The 16,755-nt window shown below is 39.5% G+C and overlaps 1 protein-coding gene across 12 annotated transcripts in view; it reads left to right on the top strand.

The window, feature by feature from the left end:
• Window positions 1–15,908, top strand: part of kcnq2a (potassium voltage-gated channel, KQT-like subfamily, member 2a) — a 40,649-nt gene extending 24,741 nt beyond the window's left edge. The window contains exons 10-19 of one of the 12 annotated variants that reach the window (XM_035942937.2): window positions 2,690–2,719; window positions 3,395–3,448; window positions 4,295–4,500; window positions 6,884–6,931; window positions 7,211–7,228; window positions 8,073–8,178; window positions 11,091–11,222; window positions 11,778–11,846; window positions 12,654–12,747; window positions 13,255–15,908. In XM_035942937.2, the coding sequence (XP_035798830.1) occupies window positions 2,690–2,719; window positions 3,395–3,448; window positions 4,295–4,500; window positions 6,884–6,931; window positions 7,211–7,228; window positions 8,073–8,178; window positions 11,091–11,222; window positions 11,778–11,846; window positions 12,654–12,747; window positions 13,255–14,100 (1,603 nt within the window). In that variant the 3' untranslated portion in view covers window positions 14,101–15,908. Of the gene's footprint in view, window positions 1–2,689; window positions 2,720–3,394; window positions 4,501–6,883; window positions 6,932–7,210; window positions 7,229–8,072; window positions 8,179–11,090; window positions 11,223–11,777; window positions 11,847–12,653; window positions 12,748–13,254 lie in introns of those variants that run through there. The other 11 variants (XM_035942938.2, XM_035942939.2, XM_035942941.2 and 8 more) reach the window with 11 other exon arrangements.
• The last annotated feature ends 847 nt before the right edge of the window (window positions 15,909–16,755 follow it).

The raw sequence follows: 16,755 nt of genomic DNA on the forward strand, positions 1-16,755 counted from the left end.
TATCAGCTAGATGTGTAAACAGGTAACTGTTAGGACTTGTTTCTGCTGCCCCTAAGTGGTCATATATGTACTACAACAAGAATAATATATATTACTTTTGCAGATTATACAGATAATAACTGTCATGCTGTTATGGAAATCTGGATGAGCCATAATAGAGCAATCAAAGTACAAATATTTGACATTTATATTTTATTAAAGTACAATAATGGATAATAATGTGGAGAAATGCAGGGTTTCTGCTGAAAGGACACCAGGATCCTGTTCTGAGGTCTGACTAAGAATCAAAGAAGACAGTACAAGTAATTGTAGCTTTGTCCTTCAATCATCATAGCCTCAGCTTTCTCATGAAGATAACAGGCACTACTCAGCTGAGGAATGTAGATAATACAGAGTGCAGTCAAAACCAGACAATGACAATAGTGACCAAGGTATCAGACCAAGGTTATGGTATTTATATAAGTTAGCTACAAAAAGTTGCATGTACAGTACCATCAAGACTGTTCATCACATGTTCATCATACATACAGTAAAAAGATTTTTTTTTTATTGACAAAACACTTCTGTCTGCTGTGAAGAAAGCAGAGTACAGTGCACCAGTGACTCTTTATCATTTATTCTCTCAAAATTTGTCACAGCAAAATAATTGGAGACTAAATCCAACTCTACTGGCAGACAACCAGTTCTGCAAATTCATATCTAAGGCGTTGGATGAATTTTTTTTTTATTTAACAAATCAGACTCAATACTCCCATCTATTTTATAGGAAACCATAAAAGTGGTTTTAAGAAGCAAGATTATGTCATACAGCACTTCACGCAATAAAGAGAGTTAAAAAAGAGCAAAAACTTATTACATCAATAGCAAACACTGACCAGCAATATTGCACAACCCCAACACAAGAATTATATAAAGAGAGGATAGCACTGCATACAGAATATGAAATCAAAAGGTCAATGTTCTGAACATGGAGGAAAAGCAGGCTATCTTCTGGCCTTCCCCACTGGAAATTAATAATACTTTCAAAGAATTTTACTCAGAATTATACACATCCACATTCCCACATAATAATACAAACATGACTCTTTTTCTGGACAGCTTGAAGGATAGATGTGGCTGCCAAAGATAATCTTGATAAACCCATAGAGCTGCAGGAGATAATTGATTCCATATCTAAAATGCAAAATGTAAAACTCCAGGACCTGCAGAAAAATCTTCTCAGCTGGCTCCTCTTCTGCTTGAAATGTTTAATCATTCCTTTAGTCAGGAAAATCTACCTAGGAGACTAACTGAGGCACCTCTTTCTCTTCTTTCAAAGCCAGGCAAAGACCCACTTGAGTGTGGGCTCTTTTGACCTATTTCTTTGTTGAACTCAGATGTAAAGATTCTAGCTAAACTTCTTGCCTCAAGACTTGACAATGTAATGCCACAGTTCATCTCAATGAATCAAACTGGATTCATGAAGGGCTGTCATTGCTTCACAAATATCCGCAAGCTTCTTAATATTGCACACTCTCCTGGATGCAGAGAGGTAACAGAGGTGTTTGTCTCCCTGGATGCAAATAAAGAATTTGATAGAATTGAATGGCATTATCTATTTGCTGTATTGGAAAGATTTGGTTTTGGTTCTAAATTTATCTCTTGGATCCACCTATTATATCCCTTTCCAACAGCATCAGGAACGACAAATAAATTAGCTTCCCAACTTTTTCCTCTGTCTAGGGGCATGCACCAGGGGTGTCTCCTCAGCCTTCTTTCTAGTGCATTAGCTAGAGAGCCGTTGTCAATTAAATTTAGAACAGGTGTGTGAGGCGATGCTGTGGGCCTTCTTTCTCAGACGCTGGTTGTAAATGAGATCCAACCCGACCACTCACTGTGTGGTTTTCACCACCCAATCTAAGGCTTTCCGCCATGTGGCCGTGCAGCTGCTGTACCACACAGTGACACAGTTAGTGAGGATGCTCTCAATGGTGGTCCTCTAAAAGTTCAGCAACAGTCTTTGGGGGAGCTGTGCCCGCTGTAGCTTCAACAGGACGAACAGTCTTTGTTGAGCTGTCCTAGCAAGGTTTGAGGTGTTGTGTGTCCATGTCAGATAAAATAACACCAAGGAACTTCAGCTGCTCCACACTCTCTACCGCCACCCCATGTATGTGAAACTGGGAGGTGGCTGTTCTTATCCTCCTGAAGCCTATTATCATTTCCTTGGTCTTTTTGGTGTCCAGGACCAGGCTGCTGTCCTCACACCACTGAGTGAACATGCATGACAGATAATATGCACCCCGAAAGGGGGGCGAAAGCAAAAGGGGGCTACTTTGAAGACTCTAAAATATAAAACATATTCTGATTTGTTTAATACTTTTTTGTTACAACTTAATTCTATATGTGTTCTGTCATTGTTTTGATGTCTTCAGTATGAATCTACATTGTAGATAATAATTAAATAAATAAAAACCATTGAATGAGAAAGTGTGTCCAAACTTTTGACTGGTACTCTTCATATATTGTGACCTAAGTTTCAGCACTGGATTATGATTCTTCTGTTGTATTTTTAAGATATTTTAGATTAACAACAATTTTTTTTCCCATTTTCCAACTGCAGAGCACCATGTCAACTCTGACAGCAGGGGTATGCAGAATAATATGTGGCTGACTTGGAGTATGTAACAAATTGTGTCTGTTCTGCTCACAGGAAGGAGTCTCAGACAGAAACATCTCCCAGGTCTGTGTTCTGATTGGTTTTGATGTGCCTTCGCCTTCCTCTGGCTTCTCTACCAGTTCTGCTCTTAGCTGCTGCCAAGGAACTCTTCTTGGGGGAGTGTGTGCACAGTGCATCTGTGTGTGAGCTTGGGTTTGCGTGTCGGACATGGATGCGGCTGTGCGTTAAGTGCCTCCTTCAAGAACGGTCATGCTGCGTTTGCTCACATGGTGCTTTAAGATCAGTTCACTTTGGCCTCACTCCCAACTGCCAGCTTTATTAAATATTCACCAATAAGCTGTTCTCTGATGCTCTAGCTCTCAGCATCACCTCAGGAAAAAGTGATTTTGAGCACTTTAAAGCCTTGCTTGATTTTTATCACACTGTTTTTGACAAAGGAAACAAGTGTAATTATTGACAACGTAGTAACACTTTATTGTGACTGAGTTCTTTATAAACCATTTGCATATTTCGTTACCTAAAACTTATATTTGCAAAGATGCTTAATATTGAAAGCATTCATTGGGAAAACTGGAAAATGCAAAGATATTTATATATGTATACGTTATACGTTAACTGTATACATTGCAGTTATAATAAAATGTTACTGACATCACAGTATGGCACACACTGCTGTTTTTGTGACTGTATCCACTGCTATTTATCTTTTTATGTCTCCTCTACTGCCCACCACTCCAGTAATGAAAATGCACACAAAGACAGACTTTGCGGGTGCTGTCCAAGAACTATTAGGTATAGTTGCTGCACAGTTACTAACAACTGCACTGCAAGTCTGTGTGTCTCCTTCCATTCCTACCTCTTCTTTCTGTCTTTAAACACAAGTAAAGGTAGAGGAGTCACAGAATTCTGTGCTATATGTCACTCAGTGAACTATAAAATCTGACTATTTGTAGTCTAGTGCAGCTTTGTCACTGATGTCTACATCAAGCCTTTGCGCTTTAAATAAACACGAGCTACTTTGCCCACTGCTTTGAAATTTTCCTCAGAGAAGATGTAGATGTACATTCTTGTTTACTGTCATGTCACAGTTGATTTATGATTTCTTTTTATCGATGTCTTTATGCAGTTAATTTGCTTGCTGCCTGTTTTGCCAAATCAGCCCTTATAATATTGTGTTCAGCAGGCAAGGTGCATATTGCTGAGTATCTAACAATTCCTGTGTATCAGGTGGAGTGTACAGTATGATGGTGAATTTTTTTTTGCATGATTTTTGTTCACTTTTTTGCATAGAGTGAGACAACAGCTCTTCCTTTTGAGACATGCAGTGTCACTTTGCTTCCCATGCATGCCTGCTTGTAGCTTCCTGCTGCTTGCCTGACCCACTAAATGCACCACTATGTTCGTTTGTGGACATGGCTCCTTCTGCTGTAGGACATTCCCCATTTTGCATTTCTGCTGAGGTAAGATTTATTATCACATCAGTGCAGAATTCTACAAATTCCCATGATTATACTTAAAGCAGCAAACAGCAGTTTAAAGATATGTAGTTAGGATAGTCATTTCATTTAATGATGTTGTGAAAAATACAGTTACAGTTAAACTGGTTGAGTGTTCCCTCTCGTTGCTTGCTCCCTGTAGTCGCAAGGCCAGTCTGAAGGACAAGGTGTTTCCCAGTCCTTCCAAGGCTCCCCTAGCCAAAGGGAAGGCCCAGTCCCCAGGGCCAGAGGACGGGGCTGAGGCAAGCCCCAGCAAGGTCACTAAGAGCTGGAGCTTCAATGAGAAGAACCGAGGGCCGAAGCATGCCTTCAAAGTCCGGGGCAGCACCTCACGCCAAAACTCAGAGGGTGAGGGAACTCCACACATTTAAGAACATCATCTGATCAGATTAGTAATAAGTGTTAGCGGTCAGACGCATACAGTAAAGACTCCTGAAGGACTATCTTGCTTTTATTTTAGAGCTTGTGAACAGTCAGACGTTCATAGTGAAATCTATTATCTATTTGCTGTGTAATTTTAGGTGGAAGGTCTCATAAACTATAATAAAACTGGAAAAAATCAAAGTGACTTTTTAAGAGACGTCTCTACGGTAATATGAAACTACAGGCAGGAGACAGCTGGCTTAGCATAGCATATGGCCTGGGAACAGGGTAAACAGCTGCTTGCTTCCTCCTGCTCCTTATCTCTATGATCTATAAACCAAGGTAACCAGTTGCTGGCTGCAGCTTCATATTTAGTTTACAGACACCAGAGTCTTTTCCCAAAAAAACTTAAAAATAATTGAACTGTAACATTGCCCTTCTTTGCAAACAGAAATACACAACAACAATTTTTACTACCTGGCTAGTATATAATACACAAGATAACTAAACTCCTGAGCAATATCACCTAAATGTCAAATGATTCAATATTGTATCAACTATTAGTGACTGCATTATTTCTGTACTTCATATGTCCTGTGTCATTTTGAATCTTTCTGGAGAGATATGCAGAAATTCTTGAGAGATTTTTTTTTTCAGCTGCTCTTTGCTGGAGGGGTTGTATTCCTCTATCTTTCTCTTAAATTGCTCCAAAGCTGTTCTATCGCATTCAAATCGGTCAACATACTTGGCTGGGTTATATTTTTCACTTTTTCTTCTGTTAGAAACTTTGATTATGGCAGCGTGTTTGGTTCAATACCATGCTGGAATATGATAATGGAAAGCTTCTAAGGGACTGGGAGTCATCTTATCAGCCAGTATTTTGGCATATCCACAGGCATTCATGGTGCCATTAATAAATATCATCTCCCTAAACACTCTATACGCTCATACAACCCTATATCATCACACCCTGACCTTCGTGCTTCACTGTCAGGATTATGCACTGACTGTTGTCGTCTTCTAGCAGATTTACACCAAACATGCTGAGAACCACGATGAACCATCTGAGCTAGCCAAATGAATCTGGATCTCATCTTAACAGAGAAGGTTCTCAAAATATTTGTCAGGCTTATCTTTTTCTTTGGCAAAGTTTAATATTGCAGATTTATGCTGAAGAGCAGGCAAGGTTTTCCTCATCCATAGTGGATGATGTCATGCAATGCTCAGAAGCACAGATTGTCATTCATCGCCATTGTATGAAGTCTAAAGCACTTGCCTGTTCTGTTTTCAGAGCTAGACTGTGAAAATAGTGCACTTTCTGTGGCATAATTTTAGGAGGACGACCACTGCAGCTCTGATTAGTGGTACTGCTTGTTCTATGCATTCTGTCTACTGCTGCAGTTGTGTTTCAAGTTATTTTTCCTTCACCACAGATCTTGTTGTATCCCTTTGCGAGGTCTCTCAGTTAAATTTTTCAATCCCCCTGGCAATTCCTTCCCATGGAGCCATGATACAGACATGATACAGACAGAGTCCATAGTCTAACCCTAACACTGAGCAAATTCTGCTATTCACAGCTCATTTTATAACTATATCCATGCAGTTTGGCTGATTGGAGATCACATGTTAAATCATGTTTGTCAGTAATTAAAGGTGTATTCACAATATGGTTTTTGTCAAGCATTTGTTTTTAATTGTTTGTCAAACGAAATGTTCCGCTGTTCAAGTTAGAAGTAATGTAGTTATTAAAAGGTGATATAATTCTGAATCATTTGATATCTAATTGAGCGAAGTCAAATTCTCAGCAGAGTTTTCAACGCTGTTGCCAAGTCTAAATAGTTCATAAATGAGACCTCACACCATAGCTTACTTAAGGAACATTCAAATTTTGACAGTAAATCTTTCCACAGTTATGAATTTAGTTGATGTGGAAGGATGTACAGCTTATCTCTGTGTGGCTAGAAGCCCATCTCAACAACTCACTGGCTGTGTGTTTTAGAAAAACGGTGATAACAGCACTTAACTTATGCAGATGCAGTCATTCAGCAGACAATTCAGTAACTGACATGCAGGTAATGTTGCTATGCAGTTCCTCCTGCATGTATTCAAGGGGAAGACAAGGACATTTTGTCAACAAACTAAAGCCAAAATTTCAACACTGGACTGAGGAGACGGAGGACCTTTGGGTTGGATGTTGTGGTGTCCAGTCATCATTTATTATTAGACAGCACAAATACATCCATATATCATCCAGGCCACTGTTTCACTATCAACAATTATATCTCACCATTTCTTTGCCTTTTTGTTAAACACTTTGAACCAATTCTCATTAGCTGTTTTTCTCCTTTCACTTCATGGCATGTTAAAGTGCTGATTGAAATGCAGGATGAAGACTTTGGACTGAAGAGTTCTCCAGGTTAGACAAGTCATCCTGACATGTCTTCAATTTAGTCTGTAAGATAGTCTGTACTTTCTAGATGTGTAGTTAACCATATGTGCTATTTAAAACTTTACAGTGTGCAGTTAATAAGCATAAATGTAAGAGAAGAGAGACCAGGCATTTCAAACATGAATCAGGAACCATTCAGTGAACACACAAGTTTTCATGTTTGGAATTGATTTGTCTGTCATTGTCATCCTGCTAGAATCCATAACAAATCTTTTTCCATGTCTCTCCTCTCTCTCTTTTTTGCAGCAATTGAAGGTTTAATAAGTAAGACATTGGGATATTTTGTTGGTTGGCTTCTATTATATTATTAGGGAAAATTATAGAAAAAGACAAGTCAGCTTTCCCTGGTCTGAAAACCTGCATGCTGAAATCTGCTGAGATGTGTTCACTTGACATGAACCCTTTTAATTTTCTTATTTGTTTTCTAATATGTTATTTTTTCCTCTTTGTGATGTCTGAAAGCTCTAAAGCATGAATATAGTGGAGAACAAGCATGGAACGATTTAGATATTTTTATTTATTTGGATTCTTATAACACTGCACAACTGATTATACAGTGTTTATTTATTTACAGTAGCAGTAGGATAATTGTGGGTTCAAGTCAAGTGGTGCCAAAACAAACCTAAACTGACCTATAGACATAATGACATAATGCCCCCAAAAACCTGCTTCACGTTGCATGAAGAGACCTCACTTTCCCTACCAGATTTTCATCCAATTTCTGATCAGCAGTTATTCGGCCTTGACAGCTGTGTGCAATATGCTTCAAAATCCATAGACCAGCCTTTCGGCTAATCTAAACATGCTCATTACTATACTAATCTGTAATTGGTGGTGGGAAAAGAGCACTTGTCATTAAAGGTTTCAGTAAAGCTTTATCACAGCAGCACTATCCTTCAATTCTGCACCAAGTCTTTTTTTTTGTCGTTCCACAAAGCTCGCTCACTACGCTCACAAAGTGGCAAACTGGCTCGAAAACCAACTTATTAATTTCATTTTGCACCTTTGAAGCTAAAAGCAACAGCTCTGCTTTGCTTCTGCTGTTGACACTCGTCATGCAGAAGCAGTAGAAATGTTCTGTGAGAGTGTCCTTGTCTTTGATTTCCAGAGGCGAGCCTCCCAGGGGAGGAAATTGGTGATGATAAGAGCTGCCACTGCGAGTTTCTCACCCAAGAATTATCACCAGGCCTGAAGGTTACAATCAGGGCAATCTGGTGAGGACTTTATTTCCCAAACATTTTTTATGGTTCTGCAATGGTTATTTATCTCATGGTGAAAAAATAGTTCATTACAGTCTGCATTAGTGTTGTTCTTTTCACTAACTTTGACAATACTTGAAGGATAAGTCAAGTTTATTATAGATAAGGTTTTATTTTCCATTTTTTCTGATAGTTTCTAACAGAATTCATAATTTTGTGCCAAACACTCAACATTATGTGCTGCACTCCATCAGTTTACAGACCAATTTTCTGGTTCATCTTTCAAACTACTGATTCAACTGTGGCTATGAGAGGACAGTTTTTCTGTTAATGATGGATTATTAGCAAGCACAGTCATTTTCAGTTTTATCTCTCCCAAATTACATGCTTGGATCTCATCTGGTTGACTTTCCAGTTTGTTACAGTCTGTTTGCTCCTGTATCTCTGCTGTTGTTCTGGTATTGTTCCAATATCTTATCAGTTACTTAGGCGAGTTTGGTGTTATTAGAAAAAAAAAAGATTACCAAAACTGTGAAAATGAGGGAACAAAAAATTTTACTTAATAGTTTTAACTTGAGGTCCACCTGCTTGGTGTGTTCAGAAAAACTTATCAAAGTTCAGTACTTGCATCACATGGTGACTTAAAAACTAGGTTTCTGGCAAACACCTGCTTTGAAATTTTGACAATGTTGCCACAAATTTGCTGCAACATTATATTTTCGGATAGATTTAGATTCCTCCACAAAGATTTTCAATAACTATTCTATTTAATGAGAGAACGTTCTACATATCTACAGTTTTGTATATATCTGTGTATTTAAATGTTTCGTGACAATAAATATTGTCAAAATGTTTCTGAATTTTTCCGAATTTACTTCATTTGACAGTCAGGTATTGATTACATGCAGACGTTGATACAAATGGCAGACTACATCAACATACACTACCGGTCAAAGACACCCCAACTTTTACAGTTTTAAAGCAAAGTAGTTCAAGTCCAACAAATAGCTTGAAATGATACAAAGGTAAGTGGTGAACTGCCAGAGGTTTTAAAAAAAAAAAAAAAAGGTAAGGTTACCCAAAACTGAAAAATAATGTACATTTCTGAATAATACAAAAAGGTCTTTTTCAGCCAGAAACTTTCAACAAGAAATGAGTTAACATTTAAGCTGTCCTGCAGCAATGGAGGCTGATCAAACCTTGAAAGTTGGTGCTACCAGATCCTACAAGTGTCCCAGCTTTTCTTGATTATTTACAACCTCTGTCTGCATAAAAGTAGTGTTGGAATACACTGTGGCACCATACCCTCCAGAGCATTATTTGAACAGTATTGCACAGAAGAAAGTAGTGTGTTGCTATAAAAATGATGAGGAAAAGGCAATTAACAATAGAAGAGAGACAGACCATCATAACACTTAAAATGTAGGTCTTTGGTACAGAGAAATTGTGAAGAAAGTCAAGGTGTCAGTGAGTAGACTTTTCTTCACCATCAAAAGGCACTCAGAAACTGGTGGAAACTCTAACAGGAAGAGGTCTGGAAGACCCAAAACCACAACAGAATCAGAAAACAAGTTTCTGAGAGTCAACAGCTTGGTGATAGGAGGCTCACAGGACAGCAGCTTCAAGCACAGCTTAATAGTGGTCGTAGTAAGAAGTCTCATTTTCAACTGTGAAGAGAAGACTTGGAGTTGCAGGTTTGACAGGTGGACTTGCAGCAAGAATAAGAGGCTCTTCTGGGCCATGAAACACCACCAATGGACTACTGAAGACTAGAAGAAGGTATTTTGGACTGATGAATCAAAATTTTAAATCTTTGGTTCATCATGCAGGATTTTTGTAGGCTGTTGAGTAGGAAAAAGGATGTTTCCTCAGTGTGTGACATCAACTGTCAAACATGGACGAGGAAGTGTGATGGTCTGGGACTGTTTTGCTGGATCCAGGGTCGGTAACTTGTACAGAGTGAGAGAAACCCTGAACCTAAACGGCTACCACAGCATTCTGCAGTGCCATGCTGTACCCTCTGGTATGTTCCTAGTTGGTCAGTGGTTCATTCTACAGCAAGATAATGACTAACTCAAGTTAGACATAATGATGTTTCAGACCTTTGCTGCCGAGACTTCTTTGAGTTTTTGTTTAATGCCCCTGTTGTAAAGGGTAATAGGGAGGCTGGAACTGACACCGGAGAGGTGAGGTACGATCTTGACAGGCTGGAAATCCACCACATGGTCAATATAGACAACGATAACCACTGTGCCACCATGTATGTATCAAGAAAAACAAAACAGTGTTGGCCTCCCACTAAACCCACTAAAGTAAATGCTAAGATATGGGAACAATAACAGCACAACAGTGTGAGACACATGAGCAGACAGATTGTAACAAAACAGGCAGTCAACCAGATGAAATCCAGAAGTAGTAGCAAACTTCTCATTCTGCTAGAATGTTGCTGTGGCAAACCTGTGAGAACATTTTTCGCAGACTCATGTCTTTGCTGCAAATCTGCTGAAACCATTTTGCTTTAGTAAGGAATAACTATGCCAATTCAAAATGCTGATCAAGCTCACAAGATATAGTGGAAGGTGCTGAAAAAAGGCAATTAAAAATGAGTTGAAATTATTTAGGACAACTATTATATCAGTGCCACATTATTATGAGTTGCCCTCTTTTTGCATTTGCTTTGTCAAATAGTATTTTATCCCTTTTCAGAGAAGAGATACCAAAAATGAAGAAGAGCAGGTCTAAATAATAATATAAATCATGGCAAAATTTTACTTAACTGATTCAGTTTAGCATTGTTATTGTTTAGTGGGACACTTTAACAGAACAGAGCCATGGTTAGCTTTAATGATGACACCTTTGCTCTGCTTTGAGATTTCTTGCTCATTTCTCTGTGTGACATGTCTGAAATGATATGTCCTCCCTCTCAGCATCATGAAGTTCCTGGTGTCAAAAAGGAGGTTCAAAGAGAGTTTGCGGCCTTATGATGTCATGGACGTGATTGAACAGTACTCTGCAGGTCACCTGGACATGCTGTCTCGGATTAAGAACCTGCAGTCCAGGCAAGTGCGCCTTCACTATTTGAGCCAGTTTCATTGTGTTGAAGACAGAATTTATATAATGACTCAGCAATCAGTTTCAGTGCAGTATGATACTGCAAATGTCATCCACTAACATAGTGTTTTTGGTGTCACTGAATACACACACGTTGTGGCACGCAAGTCATTGATTTGCCTGTTTCATTTGTCCAGCTACATCTGTTGTATTCAGATCTGTTTTCTGTCAGGATTTTTTATCTGCCATGGTACAATTCACTCCTTCAGCTCCGAATGCGGCAAAAATTCATTCTAGATGTAACATTGATGTTTAAGTCACATTGTTTTTTTGTATCCCTCCCACAAATGAGCTCCTTACATCTTGATCCCCTGAAGGTCTAACATGTAAAAGAAATATATTCCAACAGTGAAATACATACATTTTACATCCACGAAGCAAGTCAGACTCACCGTATGTCTTGTGTGTATGGAATATATTGAAACTTGTTCTCCATAGCTGATGTGATTCTCACGTTGCTTCATTTTGCATTGCACTCATATCGTCTCTGTGTGCCTTGCCAGGATAGATATGATTGTGGGGCCCCCTCCCCCAACAACACCTCGCCATAAGAAGTCCACTGAAGGTCCTAGGTTAGGTTAATAGACTGCACCTTTAGAATGACCGTTTTCTCAGCATTATTCTCCTTATACCATAGTCCAAAAACTAAAGGAGTTAAATGCTACCTTATAATTTTGATTGACAGAACCCCTTTTGAGTTCAGCTACTTGAGCTGTCTCAATGAGTTAAAGGAATCATAGTTCACTAAGTTAAAGATGTAAAATAAAATTAAGAAAATGATTCAATATGTGGAACATTTTCTGAATGTTGTGCAGTTAGCTTTTATGTCAACTTATATCAGTAGCTGGCAAGAAAAGGCCAAATAAATAAATTAATTAATCAATGCGGTGACTTGCTCACTGAATGTTTTTGAGCCATATTATGTGGCCTCACTCAACAGGGGTTTGAAGCGCTAGATGCTTGTTCTCATAGTGGAGAGACATAGGGAGAGCTCCCGTAGTAGGATGCAATGGAAATGGAGCATGAAGCACCACAGAAGCATGCTAAGTGATGCATTTTGGCACTACAACTGTCCCTTCCATTCAGAGATTGTTTCATTGATGATCTGCTCATAATGCATGCATTCACACCATCCACCTTAAGTACTTTCTCGGGAAATGTTCACTTTCTTGTCCGTAAGTGTTAGGTCATCATTTTCAAACACATTTATTTGTAGCGTGACAACAATCATCACATAAACTCTTTCTTTACACATTTTCCATCTAAAATTAATCCACATTTTGGCATCGTAATCTTAGGTTAAAAAAGGGTTAAAACCTTATTGCATAACGCAGTGTTTTTTATTTTAAATCTATGATATCACTTTTCTCAAATGCTAGAGTTGACCAGATAGTTGGTAAAGGTCCTAAACCTGAAGGAGACACTACAGAGGACCAGAGCATGATGGGACGACTGGTCAAAGTGGAAAAACAGGTGAGAATGTTTCACACAGGGCTGCACAGTGGCTTGGTGGTTAGCACTTTGGCCTTGCAGCGAGAAGATCCTTGGTTTGCATCCAGACCTTCCCAGGATCCTTCTGCATGGAGTTTGCATGTTCTCCCTGTGTATGTGTGGGTTTTCTCCAGGTTCTCCGGCTTCATTCCACAGTCCAAAAACATGCTCAGGTTAATTGGTAACTCTAAATTGTCCGTAGGTGTGAATGTGAGTGTGATTGTTTGTCTCTATATGTGGCCCTGTGATAGACTGGTTGTCCACTGCCTTCACTCTAAGTTGGGATAGGCTCCAGGCCTCCCCCATGACCTTGATGAAGATTAAGCAGTGTATAGATAATGGATGGATGATTCGCACAGCTCTGTTAAAGTCATACAAGTGGTTTTCAGCTAATTTAGTATTTGGGATATTTGTGTGGTGAATGAAACATTTTGTTTTCTGATGATTGAACTCTATTTAGTCATTGTGTGTTTTTCTTTGTGCATGTAGGTGGTCTGTATGGACAGAAAACTTGACTTCCTGGTCAACGTGTATGTGCAGCGTATGGGCATCCCTCGTTCTGAAACAGAGGCCTTTTTCAACTCAAAAGAGCCATATCCAGCCCCGCCTTACCACAGCCCAGAGGAGAGCAAGGACGAAAAGGAGGGAAAAGAGGAGGTGAAGGAGGAAAAGGAGGTGAAGACATGCTCAGCGGCAGAAGTCCCATGTTCTGAAGGGTCTTTAGAAAAGAAAGATCCTTTACTTGGTCGGCCTGTGGCAAGATCAGTGGGTACTCCTTCAGGCAGCAACAGCCGCCCCTCTACCTCCTGGCAGCATCAGCTGCAGCACCCTCTTAGCCAGCCTGCCTGGAACAGCAGCGTGGCCAATAGCCCTTCCCCAGTCGGTGGCAGCGGTGACCATTCGCCCACCCTGTTCCGCCTTCCACCTCCTCCCGCTCCAGTTCACGACCGATCCTCCTCCGGTCAGGGTGAGAGCGGTTCTCAGAGCAGGAGGCGCCACAGGAGGCAGCGGTGTCAGCAAGATGCCACCGCTGTGGAGAGTGACACGTCTCTCTCCATCCCATCCGTTGACCATGAGGAGCTGGAGCGCTCCTTCAGTGGCTTCAGTATCTCCCAGGCCAAGGAGGACTTCTTTGGGCCTTCTTTCTTTACAGGTTCCGGAGGGGGAGGTGCAATGGGGACTGAAGCTGGAGCTGGACCTTCACTTTGTGCCAGGGTCAGACCCTTCATAGCGGAGGGAGAATCAGATACAGACTCTGACCTCTATGCTCCCTCACCCCTGTCCTTCACTGGAGAGGTCTCCTGTGGAGAGAGGGGATGGCCGGGACTGAAGTAGGTCAGAGAGGACTGCTCTGCCTGGCTGGTGTGAGAAGAGATCGGTGCTTCAGCTGCCAACACAAGACCTATGATTAGACCTTGTAGCCAGCTGACTTACTGTTAATGATGATGCTGTTACAGACTATGTTAGGTCAAGTGGATGGTTATGAGTTGTTGTTCATCACTTATGATGGTAAAAATATGTCCTCATAAAAACAAAGGAGTCATCCGTTATCACCCTTTATGTTTGTGATGTAATACTTCTTGAGCAATGCTTATTATAGTTGCATCAAGATCTTGATTAAATAGAAAAAAAATAGCTGTTGAGGAGCATTTTTGTGTCATAGTTATTAGTGATGAAAGGTACATGTGTGAGAGAGTGATATGTAGTACTTTTGCACTGAACTTATACTTGACTCTGATTTGTATCAAACCATGCAGAAAGTGTCATTTAGCTTTCTGTTAAAAGTAGTGGGTGCACCTCTTCTGTTAGACACTGACCACTTTAGCATTCAAAAGATAATGGGAGTTTGTAATGCAAGTTTGCTACAGTCGAATCACACGGTTAGCATAGTGTCTTGATATATTCTATACCTTTGAATGACATGAGGTGTTATGATGCCAAAACCTTAGCTATGATAATCAGTTAGATTGTTGCAGAGTAAACAAAAAATGGTTGCTTTCCACATCATTAATTCAGCTTGGTGTTTATGGAATACTACAGAAGAAGTCCCCTTAAAGTAATACAGACACTCCCCCCAATAAACCAGTGAACCTCTTGCATGGCATGTTAAATGATTGATTTTAAGGACTGTGTTAAGCAGGCTACCAAACCAAACCGCTGCAAAAAATAGTCAGCTGTAAAACTGTGTTTTTCTTCTATACGAACAGACAGAGTGGTGAATAAAAAATGGAAATGCGCATGCATGACTGGTTTCAAGTTACATTTTACATTTTCTAAAGGGGCTTTGCTTGAATTCCAACCATGTAAATGCAGCCTGAGCTTGCTAATTTCAATAGCTCTTCTTTTGTGGGCAAATATGTACATGAATTATGTACACATCAAATGTAAAAACAGATGTTTAATGATGCATATGTATGGAAACAGTGTGGACTGAAATGGACACTAGCTCACAATTTTTGTATTATTATCACACAACATGTGTTAGATTATGAAGCTTTGGGACACTGACTTGTTAGTCAGACATGATCATATGCAGCCTGCAATGCATTGATCATTCATTTAGATTCTCCGATGCTATGGCACTAAATGAGGAAATGTAATAAATAGCAAGCAAGGCAGTCAAGAACCATCCTTTACAAACATTGCCTTATTTTCACAACAAAATCCATTTTATAAGAACACAAGTCAACCATTTAATTTCTAACATTTCTTAAAAGTAGTGAAAGTACATTTTCAAGTGTTACTGTATATAGGAGGTTCTGTGTCCTGAGAGCAGCTGTTCTAGGTTACATTTAGTCAATAACATTTTAAGCATGAACAGTGTGTTGTTATTAAAACTAACCTGAACAACACAAATAACCCCATTTCAACATTACATCCTGAGACATGGACATGATACCTAAAGAATTTTCCTTTAAAGGAGACTGTTCACACAATCCATATTTTAAAAAAAAAAGACAAAAAACCGGCGGCATGTTTTGTAAAACAGTTGAGAGGACCTATAGGGTTTTCCAAAGTCAACACCATTATGTCACTGCACATTCATCTTCTTCAATAATAAAACTTTGTACATCACAGACAAATTGTCTTCCTGATTGTCCTTTTTAAAGGTTGTAAAGAGATTCCTTATGAGGTGCAGCTGTGAGACTTTTAGTAGTTGAATGGTGTAATAGTGGCCATGTACCACTAGATGGCAGCCAAGGACTTCATTTGAGATAGATAGATAGATAGATAGATAGATAGATAGATAGATAGATAGATAGATAGATAGATAGATAGATAGATAGATAGATAGATAGATAGATAGATAGATAGATAGATAGCACATGTCCAAATACTTTTGGTCATTTAGCATAGCTGAAACCTAAAACTACTTCATCTCTCTACACGTGTGTTTGTGTCAGCATGAAATGTTTTTATTAATTGCTATTGCCTGACAATTTTATTTGACAACCTATTTAACAAGCATCAGCTATTGTAAGTGAAACAGCCAATGGGGCATTTCCATGACTCCAGCTCAACCCTAGGTCAGCCAATTTGTTAAGTGCTGTGAGGCCAGGATTTTAGGTGAAAGGGTGATTCAAATGCAAATTGATTGGCCCATTAATAAAAGTCAGATGATGGCGACACAGCACCTAAGGCTTATTTACTCTCGAAGCACCTGGGGATTTGCAGTCAGCTTGACCGCCTAAAGCGTAGACCAGAGGGAAAACAATCAGCAGACACAAGCATTTGAAATTGAATCTATATGCAATGACTTGCACATTACTATTCATTTTGGCAACTGAAATAGAAAATGCAAGTTAGTCACAATGATGCACCAAGGAAAGCCAAGAGTTTTGCTGTGAAAACAGAGTTAAAGTAACATAACACCAAAGTGAATTTGAGTGTTTCCTGAGGGTTGCTGCCTTTCTGTATGAGCACAGAGACAACACTTAGCTGAAGCTTATCTGTGACATTTATTCAGAGATGAGAGGTTTGAGTTTAAAC

The sequence above is a fragment of the Amphiprion ocellaris genome, chromosome 8 (assembly GCF_022539595.1).
Source record: "Amphiprion ocellaris isolate individual 3 ecotype Okinawa chromosome 8, ASM2253959v1, whole genome shotgun sequence".
Lineage (NCBI taxonomy): Eukaryota > Metazoa > Chordata > Actinopteri > Pomacentridae > Amphiprion > Amphiprion ocellaris.